The sequence below is a fragment of the Salminus brasiliensis genome, chromosome 11 (genome assembly GCF_030463535.1).
Source record: "Salminus brasiliensis chromosome 11, fSalBra1.hap2, whole genome shotgun sequence".
Classification (NCBI taxonomy): domain Eukaryota; kingdom Metazoa; phylum Chordata; class Actinopteri; order Characiformes; family Bryconidae; genus Salminus; species Salminus brasiliensis.
The window spans coordinates 487,368-507,727 of NC_132888.1; the positions used below are offsets into that span (position 1 = coordinate 487,368).

At 49.6% G+C, this 20,360-nt stretch overlaps 1 protein-coding gene across 1 annotated transcript; it reads left to right on the plus strand.

Annotated features, from left to right (window-relative positions):
• The first annotated feature begins 830 nt into the window (after positions 1-830).
• Positions 831-16,628, plus strand: pld1a (phospholipase D1a). Its single transcript, XM_072691217.1, has 15 exons — positions 831-913; positions 1,013-1,123; positions 1,748-1,936; positions 3,886-4,084; positions 5,565-5,693; positions 5,868-5,986; positions 7,171-7,284; positions 8,075-8,185; positions 8,304-8,392; positions 8,664-8,777; positions 8,866-8,915; positions 9,204-9,338; positions 10,018-10,171; positions 12,993-13,110; positions 14,464-16,628. Exons 2-15 carry the CDS (start codon positions 1,037-1,039, stop codon positions 14,686-14,688), a joined length of 1,833 nt encoding a protein of 610 aa, XP_072547318.1. The 5' UTR covers positions 831-913; positions 1,013-1,036; the 3' UTR covers positions 14,689-16,628.
• Positions 16,629-20,360: the final 3,732 nt, after the last annotated feature.

A 20,360-nucleotide genomic window follows, 5' to 3' on the forward strand; every position in this document is an offset into this window, starting at 1 on the left:
TCAACCATCACCCTGTACCAGCTCCACCTTAAACCATCACCCTGTACCAGCTCCACCTTAAACCATCACCCTGTACCAGCTCCACCTTAAACCATCACCCTGTATCAGCTCCACCTTAAACCATCACCCTGTATCAGCTCCACCTTCAACCATCACTCTGTATCAGCTCCACCTTAACTCAGCAACTTCAGGATCATGTTGACGCTCCATCGTCTGGAACAGGGAGAAGGGCGTCTCCGTCATTCCCACTCCGGGCCGGAGCGCTGCTGCTGCTACTGCACTATGGAGGTTTGGTGGTGGAGCTGCAGGAGGAGAACCTTTCTCCAGAACTGCTGTGTAACGCTGCAGAACCCATAGAGTCATATTAGTGTAAAATCCTGTAGTATTACTCTACCACCTCAGTCCACATGCTGCTCCACCTTCAGATCAAGCTCCTGCAGCTCTCACACTGTCCAGAAATGCACGTGTACAGCTGTCCATGAGGGGGCGCTCAAAGCCTGATTTTTGTTTACTGCAGTGGAGTAAAAGGAAATATAGAGCAAAGTATCCTAAAATTCACATAATGCTGCTTCAAAGAGCAGTTCAGTGAAATGTCTAATCATCATGATTGATCTCTGATCCCAGCCGTGTTTACAGAGATGAGTACGTTAGTGACCGTCTGAGTCCAGTGTTCGGTAGCAGGGTTAGCCACTGAAGCTAATCAGAGATCGATCATTGTGATTATATTTTTCGCTGACTTGCTCCTTTAGCATAGGCAGTGTGTTCAGCCTTTAAAAGAAGTGTGTGTGTGTGTGTGTGTGTGTGTGTGTGTGTGTGTGTGTGTGTGTGCAGGTTAAGTCCGGAGATTTTCCTGAAGAGGCCGGTGGTGGAGGGAAATCGCTGGAGACTCGACTGCATCCTCAAACGCAAAGCTGTGAGTGGAGTTCTACCCCTCCCAGAAATAGTGACCACTCCTCCAAAGTATGATACTAGTGGTGTGTGTGTGTGTGTGTGTGTGTGTGTGTGTTTACAGCAACAAGGTGTGCGGATCTTTGTAATGCTCTATAAAGAAGTGGAGCTGGCTCTCGGCATCAACAGTGAATACAGCAAGAGAACGCTAATGCACCTTCACCCCAACATCAAGGTAACTGAGTATAGATACACTATATGGACAAAAGTATTGGGACACCTGTTTATTCACTGCTTCTTCTGAGATTGGAGTAACTGTCTCTACTATCCAGAGAAGGAGACTTCTCTGAAAAAGACTACATTTTGCCGGAGGAGCATTGCTGTTAGGATTTGATTGCATTCAGCAAGAAGAGCGTTAGTGAGGTCAGGATGTTCGTTGATGATCACCAGCCCAACTCATCCCAAAAGTACTGGATGGAGCTCCTCCACCATCATTCCAGAGAACACAGTTCTTCCACTACTCCACAGCTCCTCAATGCTGGGGGGCTTTATACCCCTCTAGCCCACGCCTGGCATTATTAGGCAGCATGGAGCCAATAGGGTCATGATGATCTGCTCCAGAGAGTCCTATTCTATTGGCAGTACTTCTTCTCTACAGGGACATCTGTGCACATCTGTGTCAGCAATGGGTGCAGCTTAAAGTAGTGGAATGCATTCATTAGAAGAGGTGTCCACAAACATTTGGACATGTAATGTACATATAGGTGTTTCTAATAAAGTGGCCATGATGCGTGTATTAGTTTGTTTATTGAAGCTACGGTTTGTAAAGTAATCTGTGATGTCTGGTTCTCCTCTGTAGGTGATGAGGCACCCTGACCATGTGTCCTCCTCAGTCTACCTCTGGGCTCATCATGAGAAGATTGTGGTGATTGACCAGTCGGTGGCGTTTGTTGGTGGGATTGACCTGGCGTATGGCCGCTGGGACGACAGCGAGCACAGACTAACTGATGTGGGGAGTGTAACACGCTCTGCTCAGAGCATGGACCAGGTCAGCAGGAATAGAGCATTATAGAGCGCCCCCTACATTTCCTGTAGTGTATTACAGTCTGTCAGAATGAGCGTGTGGATCATATGATCATTATAGAGCATTATAGAGTGCCCCCTACGCTTCCTGTAGTGTATTACAGTCTGTCAGAATGAGCGTGTGGATCATATGAACATTACAGAGCATTATAGAGCGCCCCCTACGCTTCCTGTAGTGTATTACAGTCTGTCAGAATGAGCGTGTGGATCATATGAGCATTATAGAGCATTATAGAGCACCCCCTACACTTCCTGTAGTGTATTACAGTCTGTCAGAATGAGCGAGTGGATCATATGAACATTATAGAGCGCTCCCTACGCTTCCTGTAGTGTATTACAGTCTGTCAGAATGAGCGTGTGGATCATATGAGCATTATAGAGCATTATAGAGCGCCCCCTACGCTTCCTGTAGTGTATTACAGTCTGTCAGAATGAGCGTGTGGATCATATGAGCATTATAGAGCATTATAGAGCGCCCCCTACGCTTCCTGTAGTGTATTACAGTCTGTCAGAATGAGCGTGTGGATCATATGAGCATTATAGAGCATTATAGAGCGCCCCCTACGCTTCCTGTAGTGTATTACAGTCTGTCAGAATGAGCGTGTGGATCATATGAGCATTATAGAACATTATAGAACGCCCCATACGCTTCCTGTAGTGTATTACAGTCTGTCAGAATGAGCGTGTGGATCATATGAGCATTATAGAGCATTATAGAGCGCCCCCTACGCTTCCTGTAGTGTATTACAGTCTGTCAGAATGAGCGTGTGGATCATATGATCATTATAGAGCATTATAGAGCGCCCCCTATGCTTCCTGTAGTGTATTACAGTCTGTCAGAATGAGCGTGTGGATCATATGAGCATTATAGAGCATTATAGAGCGCCCCCTACGCTTCCTGTAGTGTATTACAGTCTGTCAGAATGAGCGTGTGGATCATATGAGCATTATAGAGCATTATAGAGCGCCCCCTACGCTTCCTGTAGTGTATTACAGTCTGTCAGAATGAGCGTGTGGATCATATGAGCATTATAGAGCGCCCCCTACACTTCCTGTAGTGTATTACAGTCTGTCAGAATGAGCGTGTGGATCATATGAGCATTATAGAGCATTATAGAGCGCCCCCTACGCTTCCTGTAGTGTATTACATTCTGTCAGAATGAGCGTGTGGATCATATGAGCATTATAGAGCATTATAGAGCGCCCCCTACGCTTCCTGTAGTGTATTACAGTCTGTCAGAAGGAGCGTGTGGATCATATGAACATTATAGAGCATTATAGAGCGCCCCCTACGCTTCCTGTAGTGTATTACAGTCTGTCAGAATGAGCGTGTGAATCATATGAGCATTATAGAGCATTATAGAGCGCCCCCTACGCTTCCTGTAGTGTATTACAGTCTGTCAGAGTGAGCGTGTGGATCATATGAACATTATAGAGCATTATAGAGCGCCCCCTACGCTTCCTGTAGTGTATTACAGTCTGTCAGAGTGAGCGTCTGGATCATATGAACATTATAGAGCATTATAGAGCGCCCCCTACGCTTCCTGTAGTGTATTACAGTCTGTCAGAATGAGCGTGTGGATCATATGATCATTATAGAGCATTATAGAGCACCCCCTACACTTCCTGTAGTGTATTACAGTCTGTCAGAATGAGCGTGTGGATCATATGATCATTATAGAGCATTATAGAGCGCCCCCTACGCTTCCTGTAGTGTATTACAGTCTGTCAGAATGAGCGTGTGGATCATATGATCATTATAGAGCATTATAGAGCGCCCCCTACGCTTCCTGTAGTGTATTACAGTCTGTCAGAATGAGCGTGTGGATCATATGATCATTATAGAGCATTATAGAGCGCCCCCTACGCTTCCTGTAGTGTATTACAGTCTGAGTTGTCTGTCTCTCTCTGCAGGCGGATGGTGAGGTTGGTTCAGTGGAAAAAGGTGGGTCCTTCTTTAACGGCTCCAGCTCTGCAACTGTGAAGTCCAGTGATCTGCCCAAACTGAAGGGAGTCGGTTGGACGCGGAAGTCCCGATTCAGCCTGTACCGCCACCTGCATCGCCACGGCCTGCACCACGCAGACAGCGTCAGCAGCTTCGACAGCTCCGACCGTGAGTACAGGACCGCCTGTGACTGTTACTGCTGCCTCAGGGGGAGAATTTGTTGGCCTTAGTTGGCTGTTAGTTTTGGTCAGAATCCGTTGGCCTTGGGTCAACTTGGAGGATAATTTGTTGGCCTTGGGTCAATTTTTGGAAGAGTTTTTGGACTGAGGTCAGTTTTGGACAGAGTTTATTGGATCTTCACTCAGCTTTGGGCGGAATCTTTTGTCCTTGGTCAGCTTTGGGCAGAATTTGTGGACCTCAGGTCAGTTTCATGTAGCATTTAAGGGTCGGTTTCGGACGCTGTTGTGGATCTACTTTTGGACAGATATTTGAGATTGGACCAACGTTCCAGTCAGATTGAATGAGTCAGTTTGATTTCCATGTGGTGTCTGATGGTGCTCTGACGTAGTTAAGTGGATGAGGGTGTGTGTTATGACACTGCACTGCTCTACCAACATAAACACACACTGCCTCGTCTGCTGACGTCAGCTTCTGACCACTAAACCGCAGAGCCTGGTTGAAAGGCAGCGTTTATGAAGGATTACAGCTCTTATCTGAGCTCAGTAGGAGGAGCTGATTCAGACTCTCGGACGTTTCCAGTCTGATCACTTCATCAACTCTACACTAGAACATGTTCTGTAGAGAAGATCGAGAGTGACCAGTGAGTGGAAGCACAGGGGAAGTGTTTCTAATAAAGTGGCCAGTGAGTGGAAGCACAAGGTAGGGGTGTTTCTAATAAAGTGGCCAGTGAGTGGAAGCACAGGGGAGGTGTTTCTAATAAAGTGACCAGTGAGTGGAAGCACAGGGGAGGTGTTTCTAATAAAGTGGCCAGTGAGTGAAAGCACAGGGTAGGGGTGTTTCTAATAAAGTGGCCAGTGAGTGGAAGCACAGGGGAGGTCAGTGAGTGGAAGCACAAGGTAGGGGTGTTTCTAATAAAGTGGCCAGTGAGTGGAAGCACAGGGGAGGTGTTTCTAATAAAGTGACCAGTGAGTGGAAGCACAAGGTAGGGGTGTTTCTAATAAAGTGGCCAGTGAGTGGAAGCACAAGGTAGGGGTGTTTCTAATAAAGTGGCCAGTGAGTGGAAGCACAGGGAAGGTGTTTCTAATAAAGTGGCCAGTGAGTGGAAGCACAGGGGAGGTGTTTCTAATAAAGTGACCAGTGAGTGGAAGCACAGGGTAGGGGTGTTTCTAATAAAGTGGCCAGTGAGTGGAAGCACAGGGTAGGGGTGTTTCTAATAAAGTGGCCAGTGAGTGGAAGCACAGGTGTAGGGGTGTTTCTAATAAAGTGGCCAGTGAGTGGAAGCACAGGGTAGGGGTGTTTCTAATAAAGTGGCCAGTGAGTGGAAGCACAGGGTAGGGGTGTTTCTAATAAAGTGGCCAGTGAGTGGAAGCACAGGGTAGGGGTGTTTCTAATAAAGTGGCCAGTGAGTGGAAGCACAGGGTAGGGGTGTTTCTAATAAAGTGTGTGTCTGTGTGTGTTGTGTCTACAGGGAGTGGCTCAGTGCGCAGTCTGCAGACTGGTGTTGGGGAGCTGATGGGAAACACACGGTTCTGGCACGGGAAAGATTACTGCAACTTCGTCTATAAAGACTGGGTTCAGCTGGAGAAACCTTTTGATGGTGAGAGAGAGCCTAACATTTAGCTTTAATGTGGCTTTGTGAGGTGGTGCAGTGCTGTTTTAGTGCATTGTGGGTATTTATGTATTAATTATCTGTACCATATGTCAGTGGAGCTCAAAATTACCCACCTCCAGTACAACAGCTGGTTTCACCTCATGCCTTCTTGCACTGCAGATTTCATTGACAGGTACACAACTCCCAGAATGCCCTGGCATGACATCGCTTCAGTGGTTCATGGAAAGGCTGCCAGAGACGTGGCCAGACACTTCATCCAGCGCTGGAACTTTACCAAGGTCAGACACACACACACACACTCACACACACACACACACACACACTCACACACACACACACACACACTTCATTCAACTGTGGAATCTTACCAGGGTCAGTTATTTTCTATCCTCTCTGTAAGGGGCGAGGGGTGGGGGTGGACAAACACTATAAACAGACATGCACAAACACATACCGCATGCACCTGTGTACACACAAGAAATACATACTGCATACACATGCATAAGCACACACACAGTAAATACATACTGCATGTAAATGTGTGTGTATACGAGAAATACATACTGCACACACATGCACCTGTGCACTCACAGTAATACATACTGCACACACATACATATTCATGTGTCAACTACGTCGCTCATCCATAGCCTTCATATCTGCACTTTTCCATGTGTTAGGGTCATTCTAAAGCGTGCAAATTCATTGGCCACTTTATCAGAAACACATACTGTACTAGGTGATCACTGTAAGTGTACTGTAGCTCATCTGTTACTGTAGTTCATCACCCCCTCTACCCCCCTCACCACCGTTAACCTGGAAAGTGACCACCTTAGGAGACCAGATATTATTGGTGTGGTGGTCCATTCTCAGTACAGCGGGGGGCGGTGTGTGTGTAGCACTGCGGGCACAAAGTTATGAGTGTAAATACAGCATGGCTGTATACATAAAGGAAATACATACTTGCTCACACTTGCTCATACACTTGCTCACCAAAAACCTTGTATCTCCAAAACAGCAGCTACAAGGAGAAGTACAATCATTCTGACCTCTCAAAGGAGCCGTGTTGGAGCATTTCTATTGGTCTGTTCATCATGAACCTCTGATGCAGTATAAATAATAAATAAAGGTTTTTGTGAAACAGTGACTGTGTGTACATATACACAGTAGGTGTTTCCGATAAAGTGGCCAGTGAGTGTAAATATTTGTGTGTATTACTATAGAGTTCAGGCTTGTTTTGAGGACAGTACCCTGTGAGAGGGTCTGGTCGAGGCTGGTTTGAGTTTCGGGAGAGTGTGTCTTTATATTATAAGAAGACGAGCGTATCTCAGGAATGCGCCGTGTTCATACTGGAAATGAGCTCCGACTGCTCCACCTTAACTCCAGCTATCTCTTACATTTTATTCTCTCTCTCTCTTTTTCTCTTTATCTCTCTCTCTCTCTCTTTATCTCTGTCTTGCAGATCATGAAGCCAAAGTACAGATCTCTTTCCTACCCTTACTTACTGCCCAAGTCCCACAGCACCGCCAACGAGCTCACCTACCAAGTGCCAAACTGTGTGCAGGCCAAAGTACAGGTTTGACAACACACACACACACACACACACACACACACACACACACTGCAGAAAACCATGTCTTAGCAAGTGTACTCCTCTGAGATGTGGTCTGAATATCTGATATTTTTCAGTTTTACATTAAATAAAAATATTATGTTTGGATTATTAATGGATTTAAAGCTTATTTTACTTGTTTGAAGTGAGTTTATCTGTGGAAAGTGTTTATTTCCACTGGCAGCTTTAAGTGGTCAGGATTAAATTAAGCAAAATGATCTGCCAGAAGAATAAGACCCTTTCAGTTAAAATGAGGAGAAAGGTAAAGAGAGGTTTATAAAGGCTGAGAAATGAAAGCAGCTGCAGTTCTGTTAATGTTCAAAATGATTAATAATGGGATTAATGGCTGTTAATGGCGCTCCGCTAGAACACAGCAGTAAAAACAAAGGACAGGAGCTGAACAGCTGATCTCTAATCCATTAAAATAAGCCTGGCTTTTTTCCTCAATCCTGCTCCTCTTGATTGGATCAGAACCTTCTTTTAGTTCAACAATGAAATCAATCAAAAATTGTTTTGATTTGTCTACAAATAAGTTCATTAATCAAATAATATTTCTAAAATAATCTCAAAATGAGAAACAGTATATATTCCGACTACATTTACAGAACTGCACTTGCTGAGATCAGTTTGCTGAGGCGCTCTGCTGTGGTTCTCCGGCAGAGGAGGGTGGGGTTGAGTGGTAGACGGGAAATGAGACCCTTTTCATCCCATTGACTTGAACATGAGCTACAGCAGCTGCTGTGTACCTGTGCAGGTGTTGCGGTCTGCAGCTGATTGGTCAGCAGGGATAAAGTATCATGAGGAGTCCATCCACAACGCCTACATCCAGGTCATCGCCAAGAGCAAGCACTTCATCTACATCGAGGTATGTGCTGGAGCAGGGGGAGCGGGGTGTTTGAGCGGGGGTGCTGGAGCAGGGAGAGCGGGGTGTCTGAGCCGGGTGCTGGAGCAGGTGTTGATTCGGGCTCTCTCTTCACCTCCAGAACCAGTTCTTCATCAGCTGTGCTGACAACAAGCAGGTTTTCAACAAAGTCGGAGACGCCATCATCGAGAGGATCATCAGAGCACACAAGTAAGACCTGCACTACATTCTCTCTCTCTCGCACACACACACACACACACACACACACACACAATAATGTATGTTTAGATTATATGAAAATGGCCATTTATGACGATCTGCTAGAACACAGCGGTAAAAACAAAGGACAGGAGCCGAACAGCTGATCTCTAATCCATTCAAATAAGCCTGGCTTTTTCCTCAATCCTGCTCCACCAATAATTGAATCCTGTGTGTGTGTGTGTGTGTGTGTGTGTGTGTGTGTGTGTGTGTGTTTCACTAGAGAGAATAAGAGGTTTCGTGTGTATGTGGTGACCCCACTCCTGCCCGGGTTTGAGGGGGATATCTCCACTGGCGGGGGCAGCGCTCTGCAAGCAGTCATGCACTTCAACTACAGGTACTCACACACACACACACACACACACACACACACACTGCAGGTACAGTAAAGCTGGTAACTGTGATGTTGTTGTGTTTGATCTCAGAACAATGACCAGAGGAGACAAGTCCATCATCTCCCAGCTGAAGAAAGAGAGTGAGTATGACTGTCTCACTGTCTCTCTCCCACTCGCGCTCTCTCTCTCTCTCACACACTCACACTCTTTCTCTCACACACTCACACTCTCTCTCTCACACACTCACACACTCTCTCTCTCACACACTCACACTCTCTCTCTCTCTCTCTCTCACACTCTCTCTCTCACACACTCACACTCTCTCTCTCTCGCGCGCTCTCTCTCTCTCTCTCTCTCTCTCTCACACACTCACACACTCTCTCTCTCTCTCTCTCTCTCTCTCTCTCTCTCTCTCTGTGTGTGTGCAGTGGACGATCAGTGGATGAACTACATCTCGTTCTGTGGGTTGCGGACCCACGCTGAGCTGGAGGGCCGTTTGGTGACGGAGCTGATTTACGTCCACAGCAAGCTGCTCATCGCCGACGACAACACGGTCATCATCGGTTAGTCTCCGGAGCGCTCCTGCTCTCCTGCAGTCTCACATTAGGAGTGAAGGTTAATGAGCTGTGTGGTGGTGACCCTCACGCTCCCCCTGCTGGCAGACAGGAGCACAGCAGCAGTCAGTTCACACCCCACGAGATCAGAGCTCTCAGATAACTTTCACAGAGCTCTCAGAGCTTAATCAGCTCGTCAGGCTGTGGCTTGTTCACGGTCGTCGTTAGGAAAGATCAGGTGATGCAGATTTTAAAGCTTTATAAAAACTCTGCCTCCTCAAACCTCGTCCCCATCAGCAGCTATGGGCTCCTCTAAGCAGCTGCTGAGCGCTCTGACCATCAACATCACTGATGCCCACAGAGCAGGAGAAGACCAGGAGAAGATAGCAGAGTGTTCTCAGGAGCCGGTTCCTCGGTTCCTAATGGAGTTCAGAAATAGGAGTTAACAGGAACGGTGGAGGACGAGCTGAGGTCTGGAAGTAGAACTATCAGAGAGAGCTGCTGGTAGGATTGATAGAAAGACTGATCAGAAACCCTGATTGACTGAAAAACACCTTCAGGAAGACCCGGATCAGACTCTGCAGTGATGGAGCAGTGCGCTACTGTGTGGTGTCTCCTGCACCCTCATGGAAGAGTGTATGATTGTTAGAGAACCAGCACTGGTACTCACTCTCCTCTCTCTTCTCAGGCTCGGCCAACATTAACGACCGCAGTATGCTGGGCAAGAGGGACAGCGAGGTGGCTGTGATCGTGGAGGACACACAGACCGTTCCCTCAGTGATGGATGGACAGGAGTACCAAGCAGGGAAATTCGCCCTGCAGCTCCGCCTGGAGTGCTTCAAGTACGGCCAGCTGAGCTCTGTCTACTACCTCATTAGGTCCACACTAGAGCAATGAGGCTAATGTAGCTAACAAGGAATGGCGTGTGCTGGGCGGCCTGTGTGTTGTTGGGGGTGTGCGTGTTGTTGGGGGTGTGCGTGTTGTTGGGGGTGTGCGTGTTGTGCTGGGCGTGCGTGTTGTGCGGGGGGTGTGTGTTGTGGGGTGTGTGTTGTGGGGTGTGTGTTGTGGGGTGTGTGTTGTGCTGGCTGTGTGTGTTGTGCTGGCTGTGTGTGTTGTGCTGGCTGTGTGTGTTGTGCTGGCTGTGTGTGTTGTGGGGTGTGTGTGTTGTGGGGTGTGTGTGTTGTGGGGTGTGTGTGTTGTGCGTGTGTTGTGCGTGTGTTGTGCGTGTGTTGTGCGGTGTGTGTTGTGCGGGCTGTGTGTGTTGTGCGGGCTGTGTGTGTTGTGCGGGCTGTGTGTGTTGTGCGGGCTGTGTGTGTTGTGTTGTGCGTGTGTGTTGTGTTGTGCGTGTGTGTTGTGCTGGCTGTGTGTGTTGTGCTGGCTGTGTGTGTTGTGGGGTGTGTGTGTTGCGGGGGTGTGTGTGTTGCGGGCTGTGTGTGTTGTGTTGTGCGTGTGTGTTGTGTTGTGCGTGTGTGTTGTGTTGTGCGTGTGTGTTGTGTTGTGCGTGTGTGTTGTGCTGGGCGTGTGTTGCGGGGGCTGTGTGTGTTGCGGGGGCTGTGTGTGTTGCGGGGGCTGTGTGTGTTGCGGGGGGTGTGCGTGTTGCGGGGGGTGTGCGTGTTGCGGGGGTGTGCGTGTTGCGGGGGGTGTGCGTGTTGCGGGGGGTGTGTGTTGTGCGGGGGTGTGCGTGTTGTGCGGGGGGTGTGCGTGTTGTGCGGGGGGTGTGTGTTGTGTTGTGCGTGTGTGTTGTGTTGTGCGTGTGTGTTGTGCTGGCTGTGTGTGTTGTGCTGGCTGTGTGTGTTGCGGGGGTGTGTGTGTTGCGGGGGTGTGTGTGTTGCGGGGGTGTGTGTGTTGCGGGGGTGTGTGTGTTGCGGGCTGTGTGTGTTGTGTTGTGCGTGTGTGTTGTGTTGTGCGTGTGTGTTGTGTTGTGCGTGTGTGTTGTGCTGGGCGTGTGTTGCGGGGGCTGTGTGTGTTGCGGGGGGTGTGCGTGTTGCGGGGGGTGCGTGTTGCGCGGGGGGTGCGTGTTGTGCGGGGGGTGTGCGTGTTGTGCGGGGGGTGTGCGTGTTGTGCGGGGGGTGTGCGTGTTGTGCGGGGGGTGCGTGTTGTGCGGGGGGTGTGCGTGTTGTGCGGGGGGTGTGCGTGTTGTGCGGGGGGTGTGCGTGTTGTGCGGGGGTGTGTGTGTTGTGCGGGGGGGGTGTGTTGTGCGGGGGGTGTGCGTGTTGTGCGGGGTGTGCGTGTTGTGCGGGGGGTGTGCGTGTTGTGCGGGGGGGGTGCGTGTTGTGCGGGGGGGGTGCATGTTGTGCGGGGGGTGTGTGTTCTGCGGGGGGGGTGTGTGTTCTGCGGGGGGGGTGCGTGTTGTGCGGGGGGTGTGTGTGTTGTGCGGGGGGGGGGTGTTGTGCGGGGGGTGTGTGTGTTGTGCGGGGGGGGGTGTTGTGCGGGGGGTGTGTGTTCTGCGGGGGGGGTGCGTGTTGTGCGGGGGGTGTGTGTGTTGTGCGGGGGGTGTGCGTGTTGCGGGGGGTGCGTGTTGTGCGGGGGGTGTGCGTGTTGCGGGGGGTGTGCGTGTTGTGCGGGGGGTGTGCGTGTTGCGGGGGGTGTGCGTGTTGCGGGGGGTGTGCGTGTTGCGGGGGGTGTGTGTTGTGCGGGGGGTGTGCGTGTTGTGCGGGGGGTGTGCGTGTTGTGCGGGGGGTGTGCGTGTTGCGGGGGGTGTGCGTGTTGCGGGGGGTGTGCGTGTTGCGGGGGTGTGCGTGTTGTGCGGGGGGTGTGCGTGTTGTGCGGGGGGTGTGCGTGTTGCGGGGGGTGTGTGTTGTGCGGGGGGTGTGTGTGTTGCGGGGGGTGTGCGTGTTGCGGGGGGTGTGCGTGTTGCGGGGGGGTGCGTGTTGCGGGGGGTGTGCGTGTTGTGCGGGGGGTGTGCGTGTTGTGCGGGGGGTGTGCGTGTTGTGCGGGGGGTGTGCGTGTTGCGGGGGGTGTGCGTGTTGTGCGGGGGGTGTGCGTGTTGTGCGGGGGGTGTGCGTGTTGCGGGGGGTGTGTGTTGTGCGGGGGGTGTGCGTGTTGCGGGGGGTGTGCGTGTTGCGGGGGGTGTGCGTGTTGTGCGGGGGGTGTGCGTGTTGTGCGGGGGGTGCGTGTTGTGCGGGGGGTGTGCGTGTTGTGCGGGGGGTGTGCGTGTTGCGGGGGGTGTGTGTTGTGCGGGGGGTGTGCGTGTTGCGGGGGGTGTGCGTGTTGCGGGGGGTGTGCGTGTTGTGCGGGGGGTGTGCGTGTTGTGCGGGGGGTGTGCGTGTTGTGCGGGGGGTGTGCGTGTTGTGCGGGGGGTGTGCGTGTTGCGGGGGGGTGCGTGTTGCGGGGGGGGGTGTTGGCTGCAGTTCAGCAGCAGGTTGGAGACCTTTGGTGAGGAAGTGAGACACAGTCTTTATGAGCCAAGGCCTGAGAGCAGAGCGATGACTCTGAGCAGAGATTAGCATTAGCGTAATTCTCGTGATAATTCCAGTCTTTTATTAATGTCGGGTCTTTAAGTGTTTAATCTGTTTACTGTTTCTAGCCATCTGGCACCGGTCCAACCGATATGCCAGATATGATTATCCTGCAGGTGAGGTAATGTGCTGAAGGTTCTCCAGGCTGTTCAGAACCTCACTCAGGTGCTCACTCCTCTGAGCTCTGGTCGTTCTTTCTTTCTAGAACGATCCTCGGTGGCTTAAAGGACCCCAGCATAGACGTGAGCGACCCCATCAGCGACCGCTTCTACAAGGAGGTCTGGATGACCACTGCAGGACGCAACGCCACCATCTATGAAAAGGTGAGTGTGTGTGAGTGTGTGTGAGTGTGTGTGAGTGTGTGTGAGTGACTGAGAGTGTGTGAGTGTGTGTGTGTGTGAGTGTGTGTGTGAGTGTGTGTGTGAGTGTGTGTGTGAGTGTGTGTGTGTGTGTGTGTGTGAGTGTGTGTGAGTGACTGAGAGTGTGTGTGTGTGTGTGTGTGTGTGTTTACTGTATTATTCCTTTTGAGATGCATTTAATGAATGAAAGGTGCTGTATAACAATAATTATAATTGTTGTTGTTATTGTAATTGTTATTACTATTATTATTATTATTATTATAATATTTGGCCATTTCTAGAATTTCTGCTACATGTGGAGTGTGGAAGGTTTGACTCTTTATCGTTGTTTAAACCAGTTAATCCAGTAACAGAGTTGAACATTTTCCACCCTCTCTGCCTCAGCTGCACACGACACGTCTATAAACACACTTCTGTGGATTTTCTTCAAATAATTGATTATTGAACACTGAATAAAAGATGATCAGTATCTCAGAATCTGGCCAATAATTAAGATGTTGATTAATCCTCATCATTGTATACAAAATAATGACATTTCCCACCATAGGAAGTGACATCACTGAGTGCGGGTCACATGTTTTCATTAGAACTGTTTGCAGAGCAGTGTTGAGTCAGACAGAACAGAGTTGACCTGAACACTGGAACAGACTTCCCACATATTATTAATAACTGAAGTTACTGTGAACCTTAGAACTGTGAATAGGGCAAACACAGTCCCTTCAGGAGGTGTGAAGTGGAAAATTATTTATATTATATTTATAAATAGAATTTACTGGATCAGTTCCATCAGTGAAGAACCAGAAACACATCATTATATTGTCATGATCCGTCATAGAAGCATCATTTTTACTAGAGAACTCCTGAAGAGTGTTTAGTGTAGTTTTAGACTGAAATGAGGAAATGATTGTAAAGAAATGTGAAGTTTAGACTTTGAATATATTATTATTTATTTATAATTTATTATAAATCATAAACCTGGAACTAAATAACAAATCCGAATTTAAACAGAAGTCAAATCAACCAATCAATCAATCAATAAATAATATAATAATAATAATAATAATGATAATAATGATAATAAATCTGTCAGCCATCAGAATGTGCCAGTCTCAGTTTCTGGACATCCTTCTTTTTGTCTCAGTCCCACACACACACACACACACACACACACACACACACACACACACATTAATAATGTTATTGCCTGTCAAGTTAAACTCGAGGTATTCCTGGAATTCTGCCTTCAACAGGCCGTGTGTGTGTGTCTGTGTGTGTGTGTCTGTGTGTGTGTGTGTGTGTGTGTGTCCGCCCTTGCAGGTGTTCCGCTGTCTGCCCTCCAGTCTGGTGAGGAACCTGCAGGAGCTGCTGAGCTTCCAGACTAAAGCGGGTCTGGATAAAGAGGATCCCGCCAAGGCCCAGGAGAACCTGCGGAAAATCCGGGGCTTCCTGGTGCAATTCCCTCTGGACTTCCTGAGCGAGGAGAATCTGCTGCCCTCCGTCGGCACCAAAGAGGCCATGGTCCCCACCGAGATCTGGACCTGATCTGACCCAAACTCACTGAAACTGGGTGTATAAACAAACACTGACCGTCTGGATCACAAGGAAATAGAAATCAATTGGCGCCCCCTGCTGGAGGAGAGGAGGGTGCGCCTGTAGAGGAACTGAAGGAAAGCACAAGAAGGCCAAACTGCTGACTGTGAAAGTGCCTTAGGAGGGAAATGAAGACTTCCAGCTCGTTTTATACCTGTGATTAAGTTATGTTTGTGTTACTCTGTGCGTAAGAGCGCTGCACAGTGAGTTATGAACACTGATTTATTGATAATAATGTAGGGAATATATCAGATATTCCTCATTATGAGAGTATTGTAAGAGAGTGTTCAGCCGATTTCTCTACGTTTATTTTATTTTAAATTAAGAAAATAATAATACAACATAATTTAAATAAGAAATGTATAGAAATAACAGCTGCAATCCTCCGATAATAATATTGTAATAATCTCAGAATGAGAATTATTATACCCTATATGGACAAAAGTATTGGGACACCTCCACACTATTCCACCTACAGGAGGTGTCTTTTCTGACACTCTATTCTAAACAGGCCACAGGCTGTATTACTCTGGAGCTGGTCCTCCTCTGCAGCTCTACCAGCAGCATCAGCAGGTCTGGAGCTCTGCTGCAGTTACTGAGTCAGTTGGAGGCTTTTCTGCACTCTGCTCTGAGCTCAGCACTCGGCCCTGACCCCGCTCTGTAACTTTACGTGGTCTGACAGACACTCGGTGGCTGAGCTGCTCTCTGTGAGCTGTTCCTCCTAAACTCTTCCACTGTTCAATAATAACACCACTCACAGCTGATGGAGGAAGATCTAGGAGGGAGGAGATTTCACCAGCTGACTTGTTGTTGTTGGTGCAGCGGTGTCTCCTATTACATACAGAACCACGCTGGAGTTCAGTGAGCTCTTCAGAACCTCCCGTTCTTTCACTGATGTGTGGAAGAAAGACAGACTGCAGGACTAGAGGCTGGATTTATACAGCTGTGGCTGAATGGGGACTAATCAAAAATTCGCTGATTAAGAGGAGAAGTGTCCCAATACTTTTGTGTGCATTAAGGATCTTCTGATTAGCCAGTATAATGTGCAGCATTAGTGCTGTTATTCATGAAGGCTGTGTAATGTAGAAGCTGGTTATTTATATGGATGCTGTAAAGGGAGAAGAGGAAACTGGAGGCATGTTAAGTCTGATGGAAACACAGACGGATCTGTGAGGTTTAAAGCTAATGTAGCTGACAAGCAATGGAGGATTATACCCCACCAGTGAGCACTGGAGCTACGAGGTTACTGTAACCCATCCCTAACAGTTAGGTTTGGAGCTACGGGGCTAATGTAGCTAATAAGCAGTGGAAGCTTACGTACACCAGTTATCTCACAGTATCAGAAACTGCAGTTTGAGGATTTTCCTGACCCTGACCCTGACCTTAACCCTGACCTTAACCCTAACCCTGACCGTAACCTGCAGTTTGAGGATATTCCTGACCATGACCCTGACCATGACCCTGACCCTGACCCTAGTCTACTCAGGAACACATATTGTGATGTAAATGCCTCGTCACAGTGATCCTGGATGTATAGGATGCTGTGCTGACTGGTCAGATATCAGCCTTGTTACCTGTTAGCCACATAACCCTCATAGCCTCCAGTGCTCCAGTGCTAACTGGTGGGGTACGTCAGCAGATTGTCTACGTGTAGGGTAGCTTTAACCCAACTGTCTGTAATAAAGCTGGATCTCAGCAGCGCTGAACACCAGGTAGCAGCACCGTCTCCAGCTCTCCTCGGCGGACGCTCTGTTCTGACCCTCGACCCCTGTTCTGTTCTTTAACGGCGTTTTTTTGCACATTCTTAATGTTTCTGTTTCTTCACCGGCTGTTTGAGCCGGTACTGAACCGACTGTGGGATTCTGAACCATTAATAAATACTGAATATTAATAATGAGGAATTATTGTTGCACATTGTAAAGCTGCCACATGGAGTACCAAACACCCTCCACCCTCCATCAAACGCCCTCCACCAAACGCCCTCCACCCTCCATCAAACGCCCTCCACCAAACGCCCTCCACCAAACACCAAACGCCCTCCATCAAACGCCCTCCATCAAACGCCCTCCATCAAACGCCCTCCACCAAACGCCCTCCACCAAACATTAAACGCCCTCCATCAAATGCTCTCCACCATCCACCAAATGCCCTCCACCAAACATTAAACGCCCTCCATCAAATGCCCTCCACCATCCACCAAACACCATCCACCAAATGCCCTCCACCATCCACCCAAACGCCCTCCATCAAATGCCCTCTGCCCTACATCAAACATCAAACACCCTCCATCAAACGCCCTCCATCAAACGCCCTCCAGCCTCCACCAAACGCCCTCCAGCCTCCACCAAACGCCCTCCACCAAACGCCCTCCATCAAACACCCTCCAGCCTCCACCAAACGCCCTCCACCAAACGCCCTCCACCAAACGCCCTCCATCAAACGCCCTCCATCAAACACCAAACGCCCTCCACCCTCCACTAAACGCCCTCCACCCTCCACTAAACGCCCTCCACCCTCCACCAAACGCCCTCCACCACACAGTAAACGCCCTCCATCAAACGCTCTCCACCATCCACCAAATGCCCTCCACCAAACATTAAACGCCCTCCATCAAATGCCCTCCACCATCCACCCAAACGCCCTCCATCAAATGCCCTCTGCCCTACATCAAACATCAAACACCCTCCATCAAACGCCCTCCAGCCTCCACCAAACGCCCTCCAGCCTCCACCAAACGCCCTCCACCAAACGCCCTCCACCAAACGCCCTCCATCAAACACCCTCCAGCCTCCACCAAACGCCCTCCACCAAACGCCCTCCATCAAACACCCTCCAGCCTCCACCAAACGCCCTCCACCAAACGCCCTCCACCCTCCACTAAACGCCCTCCACCCTCCACCAAACGCCCTCCACCACACAGTAAACGCCCTCCATCAAACGCTCTCCACCATCCACCAAATGCCCTCCACCAAACATTAAACGCCCTCCATCAAATGCCCTCCACCATCCACCCAAACGCCCTCCATCAAATGCCCTCTGCCCTACATCAAACATCAAACACCCTCCATCAAACGCCCTCCATCAAACGCCCTCCAGCCTCCACCAAACGCCCTCCAGCCTCCACCAAACGCCCTCCACCAAACGCCCTCCATCAAACACCCTCCAGCCTCCACCAAACGCCCTCCACCAAACGCCCTCCAGCCTCCACCAAACGCCCTCCATCAAACACCCTCCATCAAACGCCCTCCATCAAACACCAAACGCCCTCCACCCTCCACTAAACGCCCTCCACCCTCCACCAAACGCCCTCCACCACACAGTAAACGCACTCCATCAAATGCTCTCCACCATCCACCAAATGCCCTCCACCAAACATTAAACGCCCTCCATCAAATGCCCTCCACCATCCACCCAAACGCCCTCCATCAAATGCCCTCTGCCCTACATCAAACATCAAACACCCTCCATCAAACACCCTCCATCAAACGCCCTCCATCAAACGCCCTCCAGCCTCCACCAAACGCCCTCCAGCCTCCACCAAACGCCCTCCACCAAACGCCCTCCATCAAACACCCTCCAGCCTCCACCAAACGCCCTCCACCAAACGCCCTCCATCAAACGCCCTCCATCAAACACCAAACGCCCTCCACCCTCCACCAAACGCCCTCCACCCTCCACCAAACGCCCTCCACCAAACGCCCTCCACAATCCACCAAACGCCCTCCAGCCTCCACCAAACGCCCTCCACCAAACGCCCTCCATCAAACACCCTCCACTAAACGCCCTCCATCAAACACCAAACGCCCTCCACCAAACGCCCTCCATCAAACACCAAACGCCCTCCACCCTCCACCAAACGCCCTCCACCCTCCAATAAACGCCCTCCATCAAACACCAAACGCCCTCCACCAAACGCCCTCACTCACCCTCACTCACCCTCACTTGTCACTGTGAGGAACTGGTCTTTAGACACGCTGTGGTGAGTTTCACCATGGCAGCCAGCGGGGGGAGCCGTTACCTCTGTTTTACACATCCCTTACACAAACACCCACACATACAGCACGACAGACAGTCAGGAAGATAGACAGTCAGGCAGATAGACAGATGGGTACAGTGGCATGCAAAAGTTTGAACACTCAATATCTCCATAAGTCAGAAAGCTAAAGATAAACATTCTCCCCAACCTTTTAATCAGGATCAGAGTTTTATAAAAGGTAAAGGTGCACGTATTTGTCACTGTACAGCGAAATGTGTCCTCTGCATTTAACCCATCTGGTAGTGAACACACACTCACACACACACTAGTGCACTAGGGGCAGTGAGTACACACACACACACCCAGAGCGGTGGGCAGCCAACTCCAGCGCCCGGGGAGCAGAGAGGGTAAAGGGCCTTGCTCAAGGGCCCAACAGTTTTATTTCAGTGTTGTAAACTTTTAGTGTGGAGGAAATTGCAAAAGTTTGGACACCCCACGAGATCAGAGCTCTCAGATGACTTTCATGACTTCATCTTAATCAGCTCGTCAGGCTGTGGCTTGTTCACGGTCGTCGTTAGGAAAGATCAGGTGATGCAGATTTTAAAGCTTTATAAAAACTCTGCCTCCTCAAACCTCGTCCCAACAATCAGCAGCTATGGGCTCCTCTAAGCAGCATTGAGGAGCTGTGGAGCAGTGGAAGAACTGTGTTCTCTGGAATGATGGTGGTGGAGCTCCATCCAGTACTTTTGGCACCTCACTAACACTCTTGTCACTGAATGCAAACAACTCCTCACAGCAATGTTTCTTCTCCAGAATCTAGTAGAAAGTCTTCTTCTCTGGACAGTAGAGACAGTTACTCCAACAGAAGCAGGAGAAACTCTGTTTAATAGCCTTTATTTTAGAAGAATAAGCAAGTGTCCCAATACTTTTGTCCATTTAGTGTTTTGACTATACTGAAGCTTCTGTAATTGAATAGAGGATGAAGAAGAACCTGAGTGGAGTCGGACTGAGCCGGGCAGCGCTGACAGCTCCAGCAGTACTCACGCTGAAACTCCATGGCAACGACACAGTCGCTCTGATCAGCTCCTCTTCAGACTGTAACATCAGTCAGGGCTGTAATGGATGAGTGGGAGGATCTTTCTTCCTGTGTTGTGTTTTTGTAAACGTGTGAGCAGACTGTCAGTCCAGCCTCTACTGCACACTGATCCACAGTTATTCATAATGAAATCATGTTCTGATGTTTTGGGTACTGTCTGATGTTGTTTAATAGATATTGTGATATTGGTCTTGATGTTGATACTGATTGATGTTGAGGAAGGTGGAGAATGCTGGTGTTGGGTCTCCTCACAGCGTGAGGAAGGAGTGGAGGACCTGAGGCTCTGCACTGATAACTGTCAGTAGAACCAGTTGAACCACAGTGTGTTCTGGTGAGTGTGGGAGTGTTAGTGCTGCTGGATTCTGCTGCAGCAGCAGGAAAGACAAACACTCACTTTAAGGAACAGATCGGGGGCGGGGTTTCCCCCCAGTTTCCCCCACTTACTACAAATAGAGCTGGACATGCTAGTGGACCTCTGACGTCAGGTGTGGAGCTGTAGTCGGGGTCATGGCGGGGTTTGGGGGTCATGGCGGGGTGGTTGACCACAATAAG

What these genes read in the sequence shown, in the direction of transcription:
- pld1a (XM_072691217.1), top strand. Translation starts at nt 1,037, where the DNA reads ATGCTCTATAAAGAAGTGGAGCTGGCTCTCGGCATCAACAGTGAATAC. An exon ending in CAGCTTCGACAGCTCCGACC is followed by an intron (nt 4,085 to 5,564) that starts GTGAGTACAGGA and finishes TTGTGTCTACAG; the next exon opens with GGAGTGGCTCAGTGCGCAGT. An exon ending in CTCCCAGCTGAAGAAAGAGA is followed by an intron (nt 8,916 to 9,203) that starts GTGAGTATGACT and finishes GTGTGTGTGCAG; the next exon opens with TGGACGATCAGTGGATGAAC.